The sequence below is a fragment of the Erythranthe guttata genome, chromosome 8 (genome assembly GCF_056151865.1).
Source record: "Erythranthe guttata isolate IM_541 chromosome 8, IM_541, whole genome shotgun sequence".
In the NCBI taxonomy this organism is placed as follows: domain Eukaryota; kingdom Viridiplantae; phylum Streptophyta; class Magnoliopsida; order Lamiales; family Phrymaceae; genus Erythranthe; species Erythranthe guttata.
Window position 1 is genome coordinate 1,641,933 of NC_142540.1, and position 18,924 is coordinate 1,660,856.

An 18,924-nucleotide genomic window follows, 5' to 3' on the forward strand; every position below is an offset into this window, starting at 1 on the left:
TCAAACACCAGCACACAGATGCACACAGCGAATTCCTTTCATCATTATCAAAATCCAATTTGAATCTAGACCATCGATAACACGAGCAATTCATAGAAGATTCAAAAAAAAAATTAATGAATCGGTTTAAAATTCAAAGGAAGCACATACAAATTTCTGTATTCAGCGTCGCAAAACTAGCAGAAGAAATCGACAAAACTTGCAATCTGTCAGGGCCCACGATGATTTGGAAGCTGTGAAGAACTGGAATTGGGGTCGAAAAGGAAGAAGAAACCCTAGGGCTCGAATTAGGGGAATTGGGGAAATTGTTAGCATGGAAACGACACCGTTTGTTACAATGAAGTTAATGGGCTGGAAAATAATGAAATTGGGCCCCACGCTGAAGCTTTATCTGAAGCTGTTGGGCCACTCATAGAAGCTGGACTTGGAATCAAACCTGGCAACAAAAAGGACAGCTGTTAGATTTCTATTTGATGATGTAAAAGGTATCTTTTTTTATTCCTTTTCCAAAATCAGTTCGTATTTTATTTAGTTTTTTTTTTTAAATCTCAAAACAATTTCATAAATTTCTTCCTCTTCCAACCATAATTTGACTGATACAGTATAAATATTTGACCGTTGCTACACTAGAAAACGTCGAAGCTAAAAACAAACTAACATCATTTTATTTTTCAAATTTATCTTCTAAAATATAATTTTCTATCACATTAAAACGTAATTTGACTGTTGCATCGTGCTTTGTCTCATCTCAAATTATAAACAACAATATTTTTTTCTAAATTATTCTCTCAATACGAATTTCTCCAAAATAAAATAAAAAATAACTTCCAAAACGATTCCAAACATTACCTACTTCTCTCTAATGGTATTTCGTAGCATAATAAACTTATCAACTAGAGATTAATTATTTGAGCAGGCCAATGGGAGTTGGGGTGCAGGCCCCTCTCATTAATACAATTAGTGTTATAATATTGGAATTATTAATTGATATATAATTTAAGAAAAATAAAATATTTACCCAAAGCGACAAAACAAATTATTTAAGCATATGGGTATACACTATGTACTATGTAGTAATAATTTATCTCTCTATATACATTTTAATCTTTCTTTTCTTGCCGCCACTTATGTGACGTCATGATTCCTGAAAATTAGGTCGAAAGCAGCCAATTGAAACCAAAAAGTGACACAATTATTGCATAACTCCAAAAGTAATGGCATATAACTAATTAATTTGGTAATGTTCTATTCCAATGACATATATATAAGTTGCTACATAACACAACACACCCTCAAATCACCAAATTGATCACCAAAAAATGCAGAAAACCAAAATCCACGCGCTTCTTCGGGCTGCAGCATCAGCACTTGTGCTAATCGTACTCCTCGGTGCGAAGGAGGCCGAGTGCGGCCCGAGCACCGGCGACGCTCCGACGCTGAACGCGACGAGAGTGGGCGATTGGTTGGACGACGGCGAGGAGTTCCTGATGGAATCGGAAACGAGCAGAAGGATTCTCCAGGCTGGAAAGAAGAAGCCCACTATCCCCGCGGTGACCGAAAAAAAACCCTTTTGCGACGCAGAAATATACTCTAGTTGTATTGGACCGGACAGCAAAACTTACACCAAACGGCCTTGCACCTATCAGAATTCTTGCAATCGGCCGGGCAGTTGATTGTCGTTTAACCGGGGATTGCTGCAGTTTCCGGTGCTGTGCATGCAAGTTTAATGGGAAGTACTTATATGTGGTTTTTAACTTTCACTTAAACGCCAACACGGGGTGTTTTTTTTTTTTTTTATGTGTGAATAAAAATTTGATTTTTTTTCTTTTTGATGTTTTAAGTTTTCTTTGTAAAATAAAATGAATTAGAGAGACTTTGGTGCAAATTTTACTTAACATATATGTAAGCAAATCTAGTTCATTTTTTTTTTTAATTCTCGCTATAAATTGCACAAATTCATGTGCCGTGGAAAATAGGATAAACGATTTTTTCGTACAATAAAATGAGCCAGCTTGACAAAAACTCGAATTCCAACTTGAGTTTCCTCTTAGTTGTTGTTGAGCTCACGAGCCGGCTTGCGAGTTTTTTTTTTATCTTTTATTTTACTTTTTTATTTTAATTTTTTATATGTTATTTTGAATTTAAATGATATAAAATATTATTATAATAATATGCAAAATACATTTATTTTTTTTTAAATTAATTACAGTTCATTATTTATTTATTTTTATTTTTTTATTATAATAAAATAACTTCAGTAATATTTTAAGGGCTCGTTCGGTTACCGCTATAAGGTTCTACTGACTAAATAGTAGGGGCTAATAACATGTCCGGTTGGTAAGATTCACATTTTTTCAAACCCGCTACTAAATTCAAAGCCCGCTATTAAATGCTACTATTTCATTAAATTAGTAGCACCCCTCCCCCTGAGATTAATTTAATAGGGAGTGACTAAAAAGGAAAAATACAATTTTATCCTTAAAATTATATTTTATTATTGTAAACTAAGTGGTTTTATAGACAATTCATATATAATAACTGATTTTAACAAATTTAATAGAAAGTCTAATCTAACAAACCGAACATGCTACTAACTAAAAAAATAATTAGTCAGTAGGGAGTTAATCCAATCTCATGTAATCCAATCTAATCCAATATAGGTAACCGAACGAGCCCTAAATAAATTAGAAGACAATTTGAAAATGAGCTTGAGCTCGAATCCGAAAAAAGATACTCTCGACTCGAGCTCGCCAAAACGGGCATACTCAGCTCGTTTATACTAAACTTTGTGAAGGTTGAAAGCATCTCTAAGGAATTATAATTAATAATGATTGAGCTCAAATTAAAGTATTATAGTTAACTTAAAGTTAATCTAATGAGTTGGACCATTCAAAAATGAAATGACTTAAAAGGGCTCCATTATGCTAGGCCTGTCATCAAATCCCCACTCTTAAATGGGTATTAATTAATTCAGAGTAATTATTGGAGGAAAGTTTCATATCACTACCAATAAATTATCATCTAAATATATTTTTTATTTTTTTTATAAATATATCTTTTTTTTCTTTTTCTAGCCACACCTTCTTTTTGGTTAAATTATACTTTTAGTCCTGTAAATTTATTGTTTGAGAGATTTAGTCCACCACATTTTAAAATTAGAAATTTAGTCTTATAAGTTACAAAATTTGAGATTTTTAGTCCTATGACCTGCTATAACAGGCGATTTAGTAATTGGTTGAATGAGTTGACATTTAATATATATACATAAATAAATTAAAAAAATAAAGTCGATGATGATGTGGCTGAAGAATTTGACGATTTTGGAGAAAATTCCATAAAAAAAACACTAAAATGGAGGGAAATTAATATTTTCATTTTATATATATATTTTTTTGTTTTAGTTTGCAATAGTAAAACATCAAGAAACATTCATAAGAATTCTTCTTATGAAAGAAATTAAACATTTTTTTCTTCTTTTTTTGATAAGATTTTCTAGCCACACATTTATGAGGTCATAATTCATGAAAATTAGAATCAGATTCAGCCAATTGAGACCAAAAGAGACACAATTCAATTGCATTTATGCCCCCACAGCTGCTCAATTATTGCACAACTCCAAAATTTTTGAAATACTATAATTACACACCACTCCTCCAAAATTGTGAAGGAAAAAAGAAAACCCCAAATCACCACCAACAATGGAGAAAATCAAAATCAATGCGCTTCTTCAGGCAGCAGCAGCAGCACTAGTAGTTCTCATCCTCCTCCTCAGCGCGGAGGAGGCCGAATGCCGGAGCACCGTCGGCGCTCCGGCGTTCAACGTCACTGGAGTCGGCGATTGGTTGGACGACGGCGGCGAGGAGTTCCTGATGGAATCGGAAACGAGCAGAAGGATTCTCCAGGCCGGAGGAAAGAATACGATCAATTATCGGCCGTTGAAACCGGAATTACCCTTCTGCGACAGTGCAATGTACGGCAGTTGTATTGGAAAAGACAGCAAAACTTACACCAAACGGAATTGCGGCTATCATAATTCTTGCTTTCGGCCGGGCAGTTGATTGCCGTTTAACCGGGGATTGCTGCAATTTCCGGTGTTGTGTATGAAAGTTTAATGGTAAGTAGTAGTTATATATGTGGTTTTTAACTTTCACTTAAACACCAGCATGGGGTGTGTGTGTGTTTTTTATGCATGAATAAAAATTTGAATTGTTTTTTTTCTTCTGATGTTTTAAGTTTTCTTTGTAAAATAAAATAAACTAGAGAGACTTTGGTGCAAATTTTACTTGACACAAGAAGATATATGTAAGCAATTTTTTATTTTATTTTAATTCATGCTATAAATCGCACAGATTCATGTGCCGTGGAAAATAGGATAAACGAGTTTTTCGTACAATAAAATGAACTAGAGTTATGTAAATGAGTTGAGCCATATCGACAAAACACAAATTCCAACTTGAGTTTCTTTGTAGTTGCTCTTGAGCTTACGAGCCGGCTTGCGAACCTTTCTATTATTTTTATTTTAATTTTTTATATATTATTTTGAAATTTAAATGATATGAAATATTATAATAATAATATACAAATACATTTACAAATTTTAAAAATTAATTACAGTTCATTACTTATTTTTTTATTATAATAAAATAAGTTTAGTAATATTATAAATAAATTTACAAAAAATTCAAAATTAGCTCGAGCTCGAGTCCAAAATACAAATACTCTTGGCTCGAGCTCGCCAAAACAGGCAGACTCAACTCGTTTACACTAAACTCATCCGTAATTATGAAGGTTAAAAGTTAAAACCATCTCTAAGGAATTATAATTAGGGCGAATGACAAAAAGGCCCATCACATGAGACTTAAATGCATTTTGGTTCACAGAAAAAACAGTCTCTCAAGTAAACCTATCCCCATGTCTTTAGGCTAAAATACCCTCCATAATATAATTCTTATCAATTCCATCAATTATGTTCTAACTTCCTTAATATTACACATTGACCCCGGATTTAAATAAATATATCACATTAATCCCCCATTTTTTTTTCAGAAAATAATTTTTTTTCTGATTTTTTTTTCCGACCAGATTCCGGCGTTGACCGTCGGAGACCGCCGTTGACTTTTTTTTTTCTTTTTTTTTTTAACTTTTTTTTTCCCTGAATTTTTTTTTCCGGTCGGTCAACCACCGTTGACCGCCGGTCTCCGGCGTTGACTTTTTCTTTTTTAATGTAAAAAAATATTTTAATTAATTTTACTGTCTTGACTACTAAATTACCATCTCAGACAGTAATATTACTGTTTGGGACAGTAATATTATTAATATTATTTTCTAAGACAGTTAAATTACTGTTGGAGACAGTAATTTAGCAGCCAAGGCAGTAATATTAATTAAAATATTTTTTTTTACGAAAAAAAAAAAAAAAAAGTCAATTAACAGTTAAATTACTATCTCCGACAGTTAAATAACTGCTGGAGACGGTATTTTAGCAACGAATACAGTAATACTAAATACAAATATCTTTTTTAGGAATAAAAAAGTCAATTAACAGTTAAATTACTGTCTCCGGCAGTTAAATAACTGCTGGAGACAGTAATTTAACAACGAATACAGTAATATTAATTAAAAATATTTTTTTAAGAATAAAAAAGTCAATTAACAGTTAAATTACTGTCTCCGACAGTAAAATTAACTGATGGAGACAGTAATTTAATAACGAATGCAATAATATTAATTAAAATATTTAAAAAAAGTCAATTAACAGTTAAATTATTGTCACCGACAGTTAAATAACTGATGGAGACAGTAATTTAGCAACAAAGACAGTAATATTAATTAAAATATTTTTGAAGAAAAAAAAAATCTATTAATAGACACATTACTGTCTCCGACAGTTAAATAACTGCCGGGGACAGTAATTTAACAGCCAAGACAGTAATATTATTTCAAATATTTTTTTAGAAAAAAATAAAAAAAAGGTCAACGCCGGAGACCCGGCGGTCAACGGCAGTTGACGGGAAATTTTTTTGAAATTAAAATTGGTTAATTGATGAAATTTGGCTAAATTGTGGTGTAAATCATGAAATTGGAGTTAAATTGGGTTTCAATGAATTGAGAGTAATTTTGGTATATATAAAAGGATTTTCTTTATTTGCAAATAAATTTAAATGAACTGGATTTATTTGAAAGACAAAAAAGTTGGATGTCTCTATTTTATTTAAGTGCCCTTGTCATTGGACTTTTTGTGATTAACCCTTATAATTAATAATGATTGAGCTCAAATTAAAGTATTATAGTTAAATTAAAGTTGATCTAATGAGCTGGACCGTTCAAAAATGAAATGACTTAAAAGGGCTCCATAATGCTAGGCCCGTCATAAAATCCCCACTCTTAAATGGGTATTAATTCAGATTAATTATTGGAGAGTTTCATATCACCACCAATAAATTATCATCTAATATATATATATATATATATATATATATATATATATATATATATATATATATATATATATATATATTTTTATAAATATGTCTTTCTTTTTCTAGCCACACCTTCTTTTTGGTTAAATTAGACTTTTAGTCCTGTAAATTTATTAGTTAAGAGATTTAGTCCACCACATTTTAAAATTGAAATTTTAGTCCTATAAGTTACAAAATTTGAGATTTTTGATCATATGACCTGCAATAACAGATGCTTCAATGATTGGTTGAACGAGTTGACATTTAATATATAAAGATAAATAGATTAAAAATAAAATCGATAATGATGTAGCTAATGAGTTGGACGATTTTAGAGAAGAAAATTCCATCAAAGACGTATTTAAAATACGGGAAATTAATATTTTCATTTATATAAAACCTCAAGAAACCTTTATAAGATTTATTTTTTATGAAAGAAATTAACATTTTTTTGTCTTTTTTAAAGATTTTCCAGCCACACATTTATGACGTCATAATTCATGAAAATTAGAATCGGATTCAGCCAAAAGTGACACAATTCAATTGCATTTAAGACCCCACAGCTGCTCAATTATTGCACTAACTCCAAAACTTTTGAAATACTATAATTACACACCACTCCTCCAAAATTGTGAAGGAAAATAAAAATAAAAAAAGCCCCAAATCACAAAAATCACCACCAACAATGGAGAAAATCAAAATCAACGCAGCAGCAGCAGCAGCAGCACTAGTAGTTCTGATCTTCCTCCTCGGCGCGGAGGAGGCGGAATGCCTGAGCACCGTCGGCGGCGCTCCGGCGTTCAACGCGACGAGAGTGGGCGATTGGTTGGGCGCTCCGGTGCTGTTTATGAAAGTTTGTGCCTTTGGGAAGTATAGTTATGGTTTTTACTGTTAATTTTAACACACACACACACCAACGTGGGTGTGTGTGTGTGTGTGTTTTAATGTGTGAATAAAAACTTAGTAATGTTTCTTTTGTTTTTCCAATAATTAATCAATTAATTTAATGAAATATAGTAATCATTTTCAAAGCGTTTCAAAATAAGTGTTTGTTTAAGGTTAATACACACTAATTAAAAATGTTAATATATACCTTTGATTTCAAAGAAAATAGTAGTAATTCATATTTCATAAAATTAACCAGGCTTTGAATCTCTCTTTATCACTTAATTAGGGTAAAATTGAAAAATGAATGTCTTGCGTTAAAATTCTAAAGTTACAATTAATATTAAAAATAAAATTATATAGTTAATGCATGTGAACTCCTTTTAACAACTACGGATTATTATATTATCTAATCATAGACTAAGAAATATATTAAGGATAAAGAAGTTGATTAGTGATCAAATTTGGTTGGACCAAAATAGAGTAGAATTTTCCACAAATTATATGTCAGTCCTTGTATTCAAAGATGTTGACTTGTGGTCCCTAGAATAGAAATTATTGACAAGAGTTTCCACATGTAAATCCACTGCAAAGACTTCCCAAGTCCACCTCCCCCACTATTAGAATTTATATCTTTCATATATTCAGTTTCAGTACACAAAAAAATAAAAAATAAAAATAAAAAGGACAAAAAAGAGAGAAGAAAATTCTCTTGTGGGCAAAAAAGAAAACATTTTTTTTTCTCTCACTAACAATGATGTTTTCCTACGTTCTTCTTCATCTCTTCCTCCTCCTCACCGCCGCCGCCGCCGCCGTGCCTGCGTTCATCGCCACCGATTTCATACTCCTCAACTGCGGAGCCTCGTCAAGCTTGAACGACAGCAGCAGCCGGATCTGGTTCGGCGACGGCGGCTCGAGATACGCGCCGGCGAACGCCGACACCGTATCTTCAGCATCTAAAGCTTCCAGGATGCTGTCCTCCGTCGCTGCAGTACCGTACGAGACGGCGCGTGTCCTTCAATCGCCCTTCACCTACAGCTTCCCCGTTCTGGAAGGCCGCAAATTCGTCCGCCTCTACTTCTACCCCGACACCTACTCCGGCGCCGACACGAGTAATTCCTTCTTCTCCGTCACCGCCAATTCGTTCACTCTGTTGAGCAATTTCAGCGCCTTTCTCAATTCCCCCGATCCTTCCAACCCTAATTTCATGAAGGAATTCATAATCAATGTTCGAGAAAATCAGAGGCTGGATTTGACCTTTTCCCCAAATCCAAACTCGTTCGCCTTCATCAACGGGATCGAAATTGTTTCGATTCCGGATAAACTCTACTTCTGGGGAAACCTAGCAGGCCTCAAATTCGTCAACCAGTTGTTCCCTGTCCAAAACGACACCGCTTTGGAGAATCTCTACAGGTTCAACGTCGGCGGCAACTACGTCGACATCAAAGACGACAGTGGCCCCGCCCGCGGCATGTTCCGGGCCTGGTACGACGACTCTAACTACATCTTCGGCGCCGATTACGGTTACTCCCCTCACGTTGAACACGTGCCCATCAATTACACCGCCGAAACGCCGCCGTACAGTGCCCCGGAGATAGTGTACCAAACTTCCAGAGTGATGGCGAATACAAGCATAAGCCTGGAGTGGGCGTTCCCCGTCGATTCCGGGTTTTACTATCTGCTCAGATTCCATTTCTGCGAGATCCAGCTGGAAGTGACGGGGCAGAATCAAAGGCCTTTCACAATCTCCATCAACAATCAGACGGCGGAGATTGAGGTCGACGTCATTCAATTGACCGGCGGCACTCATATTCCCATCTTCAGAGACCTCATAACCTTCGTCCCCGACGACGGCCGCCGTGGCAGGAAAGACCTCCGCCTGTCCTTGTTCCCCTTCACAGAAGGGAACCCCAAATACGCGAACGTCCTCCTAAACGGATTGGAAATTTACAAACTCAACGACTCTACCCGGAGTCTCGCGGCGGCAAACCCCCCACCGGCCGCCGCCTCTCTGCCGGCGCCGCTGCCAAACCCACCTTCGAAGAATAAAAGTGGAGGTTCTTCTATAATATTACCCGTCGTGTGTAGCGTAATCGGCGCTCTCGCGGTGGCAGCCGCCGTCGGTTTCTTGATTTTCCGGCGGAGCCGGAAAATCAAGGACTCGGTTTATTCCAAGAGCGGCCCCACAAAGTCGTCGTGGGTGCCGCTCTCCACCGCGTCTGGTTCCACCATCCAGACCGGTGGGTCCGGCATATCTCTACCGTCGGATCTATGCCGTCACTTCTCGTTGGAAGAGATCAAAGCCGCCACGGGAAACTTCGACGACAATTTCGTCATAGGCAAAGGAGGTTTCGGCAACGTGTACAAAGGGTTCATAGACAACGCGGCCACCACCGTGGCCATCAAGAGGCTGAACGCGTCGTCGAACCAAGGTGTCCACGAGTTCCTAACCGAAATCGAGATGCTTTCGAAGCTACGGCACGTCCACTTGGTCTCGTTGATCGGCTACTGTGACGAAAGAGGAGAGATGGTATTGGTCTACGACTACATGGCGCGTGGTACCCTACGCGACCATCTCTACAACTCCGAGAACTCCCCGTTGAAGTGGAAGCAGCGCCTCCAGATTTGCATAGGCGCCGCCAGAGGGTTGAACTACCTCCACACCGGAGTTAAAAACTCGATCATCCACCGCGACGTGAAGTCCACGAACATCCTGGTCGACGAGAAGTGGGTGGCGAAGGTGTCCGATTTCGGGCTGTCGAAGGTGGGGCCCGCGGCGGGCGGTGCCCACACCCACGTCAGCACCGTTGTGAAGGGGAGCTTTGGGTACGTTGACCCGGAGTACTACCGGCGGCAGCAGTTGACTGACAAGTCCGACGTGTACTCTTTCGGGGTGGTGCTGTTCGAGGTGCTGTGCGCCCGGCCGGCGATAATTCCGAGCTTGCCGAGGGAGCAGGTGAATTTGGGCGAGTGGGCGAAGTTCTGTTACAAGAAGGGGACGCTCGAGCAAATCGTTGATTCCAATCTTGACGGGCAGATTGCGCCGGAGTGTTTGGGTAAATTTGTAGAGACGGCGGTCACTTGCTTGAAGGAGAAGGGGATCGAGCGTCCGGCCATGGGCGACGTCGTTTGGAGCCTCGAGTTCGCCATGCAGCTGCAAGAAGCGGCGGAGCGTAGAGGAGGCGATGGAGACGACGGCGACGGCGACATCTTCACGATGAGCCCATCTTTCCCGCTGCTCGTCGGTGCCGGTCAAAACACGACGGAGGAGGAAATGTTTTCTGGGTCCAGTGAGGGTTTGTCGGCGTCGAAGAGCAGCGGCTTGTCCACCGACAGCAGCGGCAAATTCAAGCCGGATGATGTTTTTTCTGAAATCAAGAATCCGATTCCGCGTTAATTAATTAATTAATTAATTAATTTCCCACTTTTACTATAAATATTATTTTGAGATATATACATATATATTATTTTCCTTTTATTGGCTAATTAATTGGTCATCTGGCTTTGGTGGAACTATAGTTAATGGAACGACAGCGTTTTGTCACTTCAAGGAAAGAGATGGGCTGGTATTTAATATAAATGAAGGAGATTGGCCGATTATAAAAGTAGCATCTTGTCTACTTCAACTCAAAGAAATTCCAATTTTGTACACACACAAAAACACACACACACACACATACACACATACAATAATCCAACTAACAGTAGTTGAAACAAATCTTACACTTTACACATTTCTTTCCAACAGTCAGTCTCAAAATATAATAAGTTTGTTGGAGGCAGAGAGTTACATAACTACATTTTTTTCTCTGTCAAAAAATTACCAAATAATCAAAATCAGATGAAGTTTCTCATTGCAGCTATCTCCCTCTCTTTGCTCTTTTCATCCATAGGTATGTATATATATATAAATTATAATCCATTCTACAACTCTTCGATTTTTTTTTTTAATTTTTTTTTATCAATTTCTTTTCGTTTTTTTCGCAGTGGCCTACGACTCGTTAGATCCGAACGGTAACATAACAATCAAATGGGACATAATGGCCTGGACACCAGATGGCTATGTGGTACGGTCAGCACACAAAATTAAACCTTACTTATATCATTATTATTATTATTATTATTATAATTATTGTTAATTACCACTAATTAAATTATAGTAATTTTGTTACATGGTTTTTTGATTAATGTGTATGAATATTTATATATATACAGGCAATTGTAACGGTGAACAACTTCCAAATGTACCGGCATATAATGAGTCCTGGGTGGACCGTCGGCTGGACGTGGGCTAAGAAAGAAGTGATCTGGTCTATGGTTGGTGCACAGACAACGGAGCAAGGCGACTGCTCCAAATTCAAAGGGAATATTCCACATTGCTGTAATAGAAAGCCGAAGGTAGTCGACTTACTCCCGGGGGTTCCTTACAACCAGCAGTTCGCCAACTGCTGCAAAGGCGGAGTTCTGGCGGCCTGGGGCCAGGACCCCCAAGCCTCCGTTTCCGCCTTCCAGGTCAGCGTTGGCCTGGCCGGGACCAATAATAAGACCGTTAAACTGCCGAGTAATTTCACCCTTTTGGGGCCCGGCCCGGGTTACACTTGCGGGCCCGCGAAGACTGTTCCGCCAACTAACTTTCTGTCTCCGGATCGGAGAAGGAAAACTCAGGCACTAAGTAAGTTTTTTTTTTTTTTTTTTTCTTTTTCTTTTTCGAGATTATAAATATTAAATGATTCACTTCACGGAAAGCTTAATAATAATTGTTTTTTTTTATATAAATTGAATAGTGACGTGGAATGTGACGTGTACGTACTCTCAATTTCTAGCACGGAAGCACCCGAGCTGCTGCGTTTCGTTCTCGTCTTTCTACAACGAAACGATCACGCCTTGCCCTTCGTGCGCTTGCGGCTGCGAAAACAAAAACAAATGTGTCAAGTAAATTACTTATATAACCCCCCTGCATAAACTGTCATTATTATTTTTTTTTTCTTAATCATGGTTTCTTTCTTGAAATTTTTATAACAGGGGTGATTCCAAGCTCTTGAGTGTGGTGGGGGTGAATACCCCCCGAAAAGACAACGCGCCGCTGGTGCAGTGCACCCACCACATGTGCCCCGTTCGGGTCCATTGGCACGTAAAAACTAACTACAAAGAATATTGGCGAGTAAAAATTGCCGTAACAAATTTCAACTACAGAATGAACTACACGCAATGGACGCTCGTCGTTCAGCACCCGAATCTTAATTACGTCACGCAAGTTTTCAGCTTCGACTACAAGCCCCTTCTTCCCTATGGCTCCATCAGTAATTTCCTTTTTCGCATTTTCAAACAAACAAAAAAAAAACAGAGTATATGTTTTATTTATTTATTTATTTATGATGGTTGAAAATCGAATTGCAGATGATACGGGGATGTTTTATGGGATGAAATTCTATAATGACATGTTAATGGAAGCCGGTGAATTTGGGAATGTACAATCAGAAGTACTTATGCAGAAGGATACGAACACGTTTAGTCTTAAAGAAGGATGGGCGTTTCCTCGTAAAGTTTTTTTCAACGGCGAAGAGTGTATGCTTCCCCCACCCGATTCGTACCCGTTTCTGCCGAATTCGACTCCTTCGAGTCGGACTTTTAACTCGATTTTCATATTTTTTATGGTATTTTTTTCTATGGTTGTAATGTCTTGATCAATGAGTTGTCAAGTTTCATCTAGTGTGGAAATTTTTTAAACGTGGAGTGATATTTAAGTGAAAACTGAAAATGAGATATATAAATATATATTATTTCCTTTTATTGGCTAATTAATTGGTCATCTGGCTTTGGTAGAACTATAGTTAATGGAACGACAGCGTTTTGTCACTTCAAGGAAAAGAGATGGGCTGGTATTTAATATAAATGAAGGAGATTGGCCGATTATAAAAGTAGCAATTGGGCTAAGTGGATTTAATTGGCTTAATGGGCTATCAATCAGCAAACAATTATTAAATAAAAATATTGATATGCCTAATTGGCCCAACCCAATGGGCCTACAAGTTATTTACTTACCGGGTCACGAGCCCAATATCGAAGATAGTGATCACCGAGGCCCAATCACCTTCAAGTAAGGTTTGGGCCCGACAATCTCGACTAAGCTATAAATAAAGGTTTTAAATCATTCATTAAGGTACGTCCTATTAACTGAGCAATACTATCAACTGTATTCTCTGGACTATTTCTATGATCAGCACGTCTGACGTTCAGGAGGGGTTCCGCCGGATCAACCCCCGGCTTAGTTCATGTGTTCTATGATCGCAGGTACCTCAGGATCATCAAGTTGTCAAGCTACTGATCCGCTTTGCTCTCCCAGTGCATTTTCTACACTACCCCAGGTGATCTAAGTAATTAGCATCATCAAATATATTTTATTATATATATATATATATATATATATATATATATATATATATATATATATATATATATATATACATATATATACATATATATATATATACATATATATATATATATATATATATATATATATATATATATATATATATATATATATATGTATATATATATATATGTATATATATGTATATATATATATATATATATATATATATATATATATATATATATATATATATATATATATATATCCGATAATAAAAAATGAAATTGCAGAAAAATGTTGGTTGATTGAATTTTAATTGAAGGAAATAAGGCAAGAACTGTTTTCCGTCCAAATCAAACCATTGACCATTAAAATAAATAAATCACGGACAATCAATTATTAGCCTAGATTAAATAGCAAAGATCAATTTACCATGGTTTTTGGTATTAATTAGTGAACAATTCCAAAAAATATGTACTAATCTTGGAGAATTCATATTCAAATTATAGAGTAGTTAATGCTATTATGAGCTATAAATTAAGAGGCATTTCTAAATGATTTTCGTCAAGTGTAGTTTGAACGAGGATCAATTGTAGTGTGAACAAGGAGTGAGAATATTATCATGGAGGCCAAAACTCTGTTTATGTTTGTTTTCTTCTTGATTTCTATTTTTGCTGCTCGTAAGTTGTTTTTTCCTATCAAATCTCGCTCTTGTACACGGTGAATTACATAAGAGTTTTATACCTTAAACTTGCATGCACTCACTCATACATATGCTAATGCACATATATACGTATCTTTTCTTTTCTTTTTTGGAAATGCACCTACATTTTACACCTAGTGAAATATACGGTACTTTAAACTCGTACACAATCGCACACACGTACTTATGAGTAAATTATCAATACACATATATCGTGAATTCTTTTTAATCCTTGTATTTTTGGTATATTGCAGAGGAGAGCATGGGTAATCAATGTTTTGATCCACAAAAAAAGCACTGTAGAGTTGGCGGCGATGATTGCTTGAAACGGTGTTCCGCATTAGGCTACAAACGTGGCCTTTGTTTTAGAACATCATCTACTTCAACGCTATGTATGTGTGAATGCGATTAGCCAAAATTATCATTCTAATTTATCTACACGATTGTGTTGAGTTTTGAATAAAATGGAATAAATATCTTCGTGATTGTGAATTGACAATATACCATTTTTTTGCACATTGCTTTTACTTTTAATTTAGTAGAGCCGTGTTATAAGATTTATGCAAGTTAACATACTTTTAAGTTTTAGGTTTTTTGATTTTATAGAATTATTATAGTCATTTTTTTAGAGCTGTCGTTTGTGACAGCAAAATGGAAAAATAGGTTAATATATGACATCAGCCCTACCAATGTTAGCTACCAAAGAAAATGGAGCTGAAAATAATGCACAACAAATATGGAGAAATAGGTTCTATCACATAAGCAAACTAAATCCATTAACATTTTTCGATTGTTCGAAACTAAAGAATGAATATATCGATCCACCGAAAAAGAATTATGGCAACAATATTTATCGTAAATAGGCTGAGTTATTCAACTGCCAATTACGCTGATTTTTTTCCGGACCTGTAAACAAACGCTCGGTTTTCCTGTTATCGTGTTCGCATGCAAAGCGAACAGTTTCTAGCAGTACTGTATTATTCTTGTAATGGATTGCTCTAAGATAAATCTCTTGTCACCTACCAAAATATACAATCTCAATTCGCCATTGTTGCCGAGTTTATTCCTCTGTTTGACATAGGCGCTCTGCATATTCGGTGGGGGGGGAAAATTAGTACCATGAACTAAAACTAGGAACAAAATTCAGCCTGCCAAAGTACATGAAAACAGTCGAAGAAAAATCTTCAATGTTCAAATTAAAGAGCGCCACAAATTATAGTAACATGTAAAGCTAATCAATCAAGCACTGAATATTAGATATTAGAGATCAAGAATAGTAAAGATTAGTGACAGAAAAAAAGATCGAGTGAAAAATAAAAAAGAACTGACTTAGATATTCGTAAGCAAGAATCATAGAAGTTCCCCATGCAGATGTGCTGACGAAACGAGGGCCAAGGCCTCTATAAAGTCCAGTCCATCCTTCATCCGCGATAAGTTTCGTAACCACTTGCCTTGCACTGGGTCGTTTTCCATGCCCCATCACCTAAAAAGTACATAAACCATTGATTAAACAATTGGACTAGGCTCCCGATTCAGGCTGTTGCTCGTTTTTTTTTTTCACGTTATTTCATGAAAATAAGTTACCGATGTTTAAATAATTGCAAAGTCAAATATTAAGTAGCTAAATACCTGCAGACGAGTTTTTACGGTATCCAATGGGGTTGTGATGCATGATGCTGTAGCACCGGCAATAATCCCTCCAGCCGCTTGAACCAGCACAACATTCCCTTTGTCTGAAGCTGTCCCATCTCGATCTAGGAGTCTGTTACATATTCAGACATGAAAAATAGACATGGGAACATGAAATTTATCACCTAGCTTGGTCTCAAATCTCACATATATCACTCAATCATAAGTTTAGATCCTCCAAAATATAACTTGAAAGATGAAATACTTGAGCTAACTGTTTGCTGCAAACTATTCGTTGTGAAGAAACACCAGAGAGCATAAGGCTTATGGCGGCATTCAGTATGGAACTAAAAAGAGTATCGATTATCGAACAAGATAAAAATCACACTAATTGACACCAAACAAATCTAATTGACAGAAACTTGAGAATAATACAAAAAACTGCCAAATTGAAAACAACGTTCAAAAGCATACCTCCAAATTACGCGTTGACTGGAACCATAACTCGCCCACCAAACAGCACTCGAAGGTGAATATGTCATAACTGACAGCCCAAATCCCCTATACAATCCTCGAATACCGTCAGACTTAATGATATTACGAACCACATCTCTTCCTCCACTATAAGCCGCATGCCCAGAATACCCTTGCACCATCAACCTTTGACTAACCTTTTTAAAACACACGTTAAATTAATTTTAGCCTTTCTGATATATTTCTTAAAGTTCATCAAGAAAATATAAGCCAAATAAATAAATAAATAAATCATCCGACAAGGCACTTCAATTACCGTGCTAAGAAAGGAACAATCTAGAAGCTTTTGTTTTACTTTCCAATATACGATTTTTTGGTCAAACCATTTCAGAATTATCGGAACATTGTAGAGGGCACAACAAAAAAAAAAACAATAAAATAAATAAATTAAATGAGATACGAGAATCGTACCACATCAATGGGAACAAATACAGCTTGTGAGCAAAGAGACCCCAGCATGCCAGCAACTCCGTTTGCTATAGCTGCCTGTGAAGGCTCCGATAATTTCAAAGGTTCCAACATCTTGAAAGCAGCAATTTTCGTTGTCTCTAATGCAGTGAGGAATATAATTCTTGCAGGTACTGCTCCGATAATTACGGTTCCAAAACCTTTATATAATCCAGAAATCCCATCTGCTTTTAACAGGCCCTTTACAACAGAAAACGCGTTTCTCTCTACAACATCGTGTGAAGCTACTTGCAGCCTTGTCTTCACTACTGAAATTGGATAGAGCGCCACTGTAATTCCGGTGAATATTCCAGCTCCGACTGAGTAGAACTTCATTTTATCAAGCCTGAAGGAGTGTAGAATAACATAAGTATCTACAAAGATTCTAATTACCACACAATAGAACACTCAAATCTTGTCAAATACAAACTTGTCCACTCGTCAGTAACCGAAAAACAAGAAACATATGCCCATTGAGACTGAAAAGCGAAAAAAAGAAAAAGAAATTCAGTTCAAATCAGTCTATATTAAATAAAGGGTTCAGTTCACGGCAATATCGTCCAGGGATGAAGGATCATAACCGAATCTTAAAACAATCAAATGGAATGTAAAATGAAAGGTATCGGAGTTTTTCAGTGTTTTCCCCAAAAGTCGAATTTGCAATTCATCCGAATAGATTTCTGAATATAGAAATGGAAGTATCTAATGCCACTTAATTCCAGTGATTTATTTCAAACTGCTCGTGCATATTTGATTTTATCGCAATATTAACTTGTAGCCACGGCTACTAAACATCTGGTTTAAAGGGTTTCGAATAAGTAATACCCCCTCTCACCTACGGTTAGAAATTAAATAGAATCACGAATAAGCAAATTCCTCCGATTTTTTTCGTGAAAATGTTTCAGAACTTCCTGCTAATTTTTTTCCGAACCAATGCTAAATGAACCCCCATCACTACAATTGTGTTACAAACGATTCTAAAACACCAATCCAGCATGATTAATCCACCAAATGTATAAAACGAGAAGCTAATCATTGTGATTCCTAACACTAATTATATGGTAATCTAGTTTAATTTAATCAACCTAATCGCCCCAAACACACACGCACACCCAAACAACGAGGGAAAAAAAATGCAGAAATCACAACCAAAAATAAAATTAAAAAATCAGATACGCAGTTAATGTAACTATAACACAATGGAACACCACGCTAATAAATTTAAAGAGAGAGAGAGAGAGAGAGAGAGAGAGAGAGAGAGAGAGAGAGAGAGAGAGAGAGAGAGAGAGAGAGAGAGATCGCCGGCGCTTACTTGTCCCAATTAATCTCGGTTGGTCCAACTGACATTCTGCGCCTTCCGTCTGTTGTATCCATCGGAAAAAATCGTTGGCCGTCGCAAACTGGATAATGTGGAGCGAGCTGGGTTGAAGAAAGGTTTCCGAAAATGGCAAACAGCGTCGTGTTCAAATGAGAGCAGAGCTTTCTTGTGCAGAAATTAAAACAAATTATTAAAATATAAATAAAACCAATTGCAGTTTTATTGTTTATATTATTTATAAAAAAAAAAAAAAAAAAAGTAAAAGTCGGTGAAAGAAACAGTCTGGCTGGATGACGGCGGCGATCCAGTGCGGCGCGGCTATGACTGCATCTGGCTGTTCCCCCGTTGGATCTTATTATTAACATAATTTCATATAACCAGATTAAATTATCTTTAGGCCCAAATAGATGTGAAGATTTGCATTCCAGCCCACAGGAACTTTTGGTCATCTATTATTGTTATTATTTTTATTTTTATGTATATGGGCCGAATAAATAAGACCCATGGGCTCAGTTGGGCCTTGTGTAGAATTTGGCGGGAATAAGATCTACGTGTCACTCAATTGAATTCAATT

The 18,924-nt window shown here is 36.7% G+C and overlaps 3 protein-coding genes across 4 annotated transcripts; 2 read left to right on the forward strand and 1 right to left on the reverse strand.

The window, feature by feature from the left end:
- The first annotated feature begins 7,805 nt into the window (after window positions 1–7,805).
- On the forward strand, window positions 7,806–10,829 carry LOC105971474 (receptor-like protein kinase FERONIA). Its single transcript, XM_012996330.2, has one exon. The coding sequence runs from the start codon at window positions 8,098–8,100 to the stop codon at window positions 10,738–10,740; it is 2,643 nt and encodes an 880-aa protein (XP_012851784.2). The 5' UTR covers window positions 7,806–8,097; the 3' UTR covers window positions 10,741–10,829.
- Window positions 10,830–11,099: 270 nt separating this feature from the next.
- LOC105971494 (COBRA-like protein 4) lies at window positions 11,100–13,070 on the forward strand. 2 transcript variants are annotated; one of them, XM_012996349.2, is made up of 6 exons: window positions 11,100–11,236; window positions 11,331–11,410; window positions 11,559–12,015; window positions 12,128–12,275; window positions 12,366–12,643; window positions 12,741–13,070. In XM_012996349.2, the coding sequence occupies exons 1-6, from the start codon at window positions 11,185–11,187 to the stop codon at window positions 13,025–13,027; spliced, it is 1,302 nt and encodes a 433-aa protein (XP_012851803.2). In that variant the 5' UTR covers window positions 11,100–11,184; the 3' UTR covers window positions 13,028–13,070. The 2 variants fall into 2 exon arrangements, with proteins under 2 accessions (XP_012851803.2, XP_088677667.1); XM_088821541.1 differs by having other exon boundaries at window positions 11,127–11,236; window positions 11,331–11,415.
- Window positions 13,071–15,159: 2,089 nt separating this feature from the next.
- Window positions 15,160–18,559, reverse strand: LOC105971520 (uncharacterized). The gene is made up of 6 exons (XM_012996382.2): window positions 18,345–18,559; window positions 16,997–17,378; window positions 16,526–16,722; window positions 16,052–16,184; window positions 15,752–15,905; window positions 15,160–15,508 (listed from the first exon to the last, which is right to left on the reverse strand). Exons 1-6 carry the CDS (start codon window positions 18,404–18,406, stop codon window positions 15,483–15,485), a joined length of 954 nt encoding a protein of 317 aa, XP_012851836.2. The 5' UTR covers window positions 18,407–18,559; the 3' UTR covers window positions 15,160–15,482.
- Window positions 18,560–18,924: the final 365 nt, after the last annotated feature.

Bases quoted from the DNA above. Each gene is read 5' to 3' on its own strand.
- LOC105971474 (XM_012996330.2), top strand. From the start codon at position 8,098: ATGATGTTTTCCTACGTTCTTCTTCATCTCTTCCTCCTCCTCACCGCC.
- LOC105971494 (XM_012996349.2), top strand. From the start codon at position 11,185: ATGAAGTTTCTCATTGCAGCTATCTCCCTCTCTTTGCTCTTTTCATCC. The intron at 11,411-11,558 runs GTACGGTCAGCA...ATATATATACAG, and splicing joins GGACACCAGATGGCTATGTG to GCAATTGTAACGGTGAACAA. The intron at 12,276-12,365 runs GTAAATTACTTA...TTTTTATAACAG, and splicing joins AACAAAAACAAATGTGTCAA to GGGTGATTCCAAGCTCTTGA.
- LOC105971520 (XM_012996382.2), bottom strand. From the start codon at position 18,406: ATGGATACAACAGACGGAAGGCGCAGAATGTCAGTTGGACCAACCGAG. The intron at 16,723-16,996 runs GTACGATTCTCG...TGTTTTAAAAAG, and splicing joins TATTTGTTCCCATTGATGTG to GTTAGTCAAAGGTTGATGGT. The intron at 15,509-15,751 runs GTCAGTTCTTTT...CCGAATATGCAG, and splicing joins TCTTGCTTACGAATATCTAA to AGCGCCTATGTCAAACAGAG.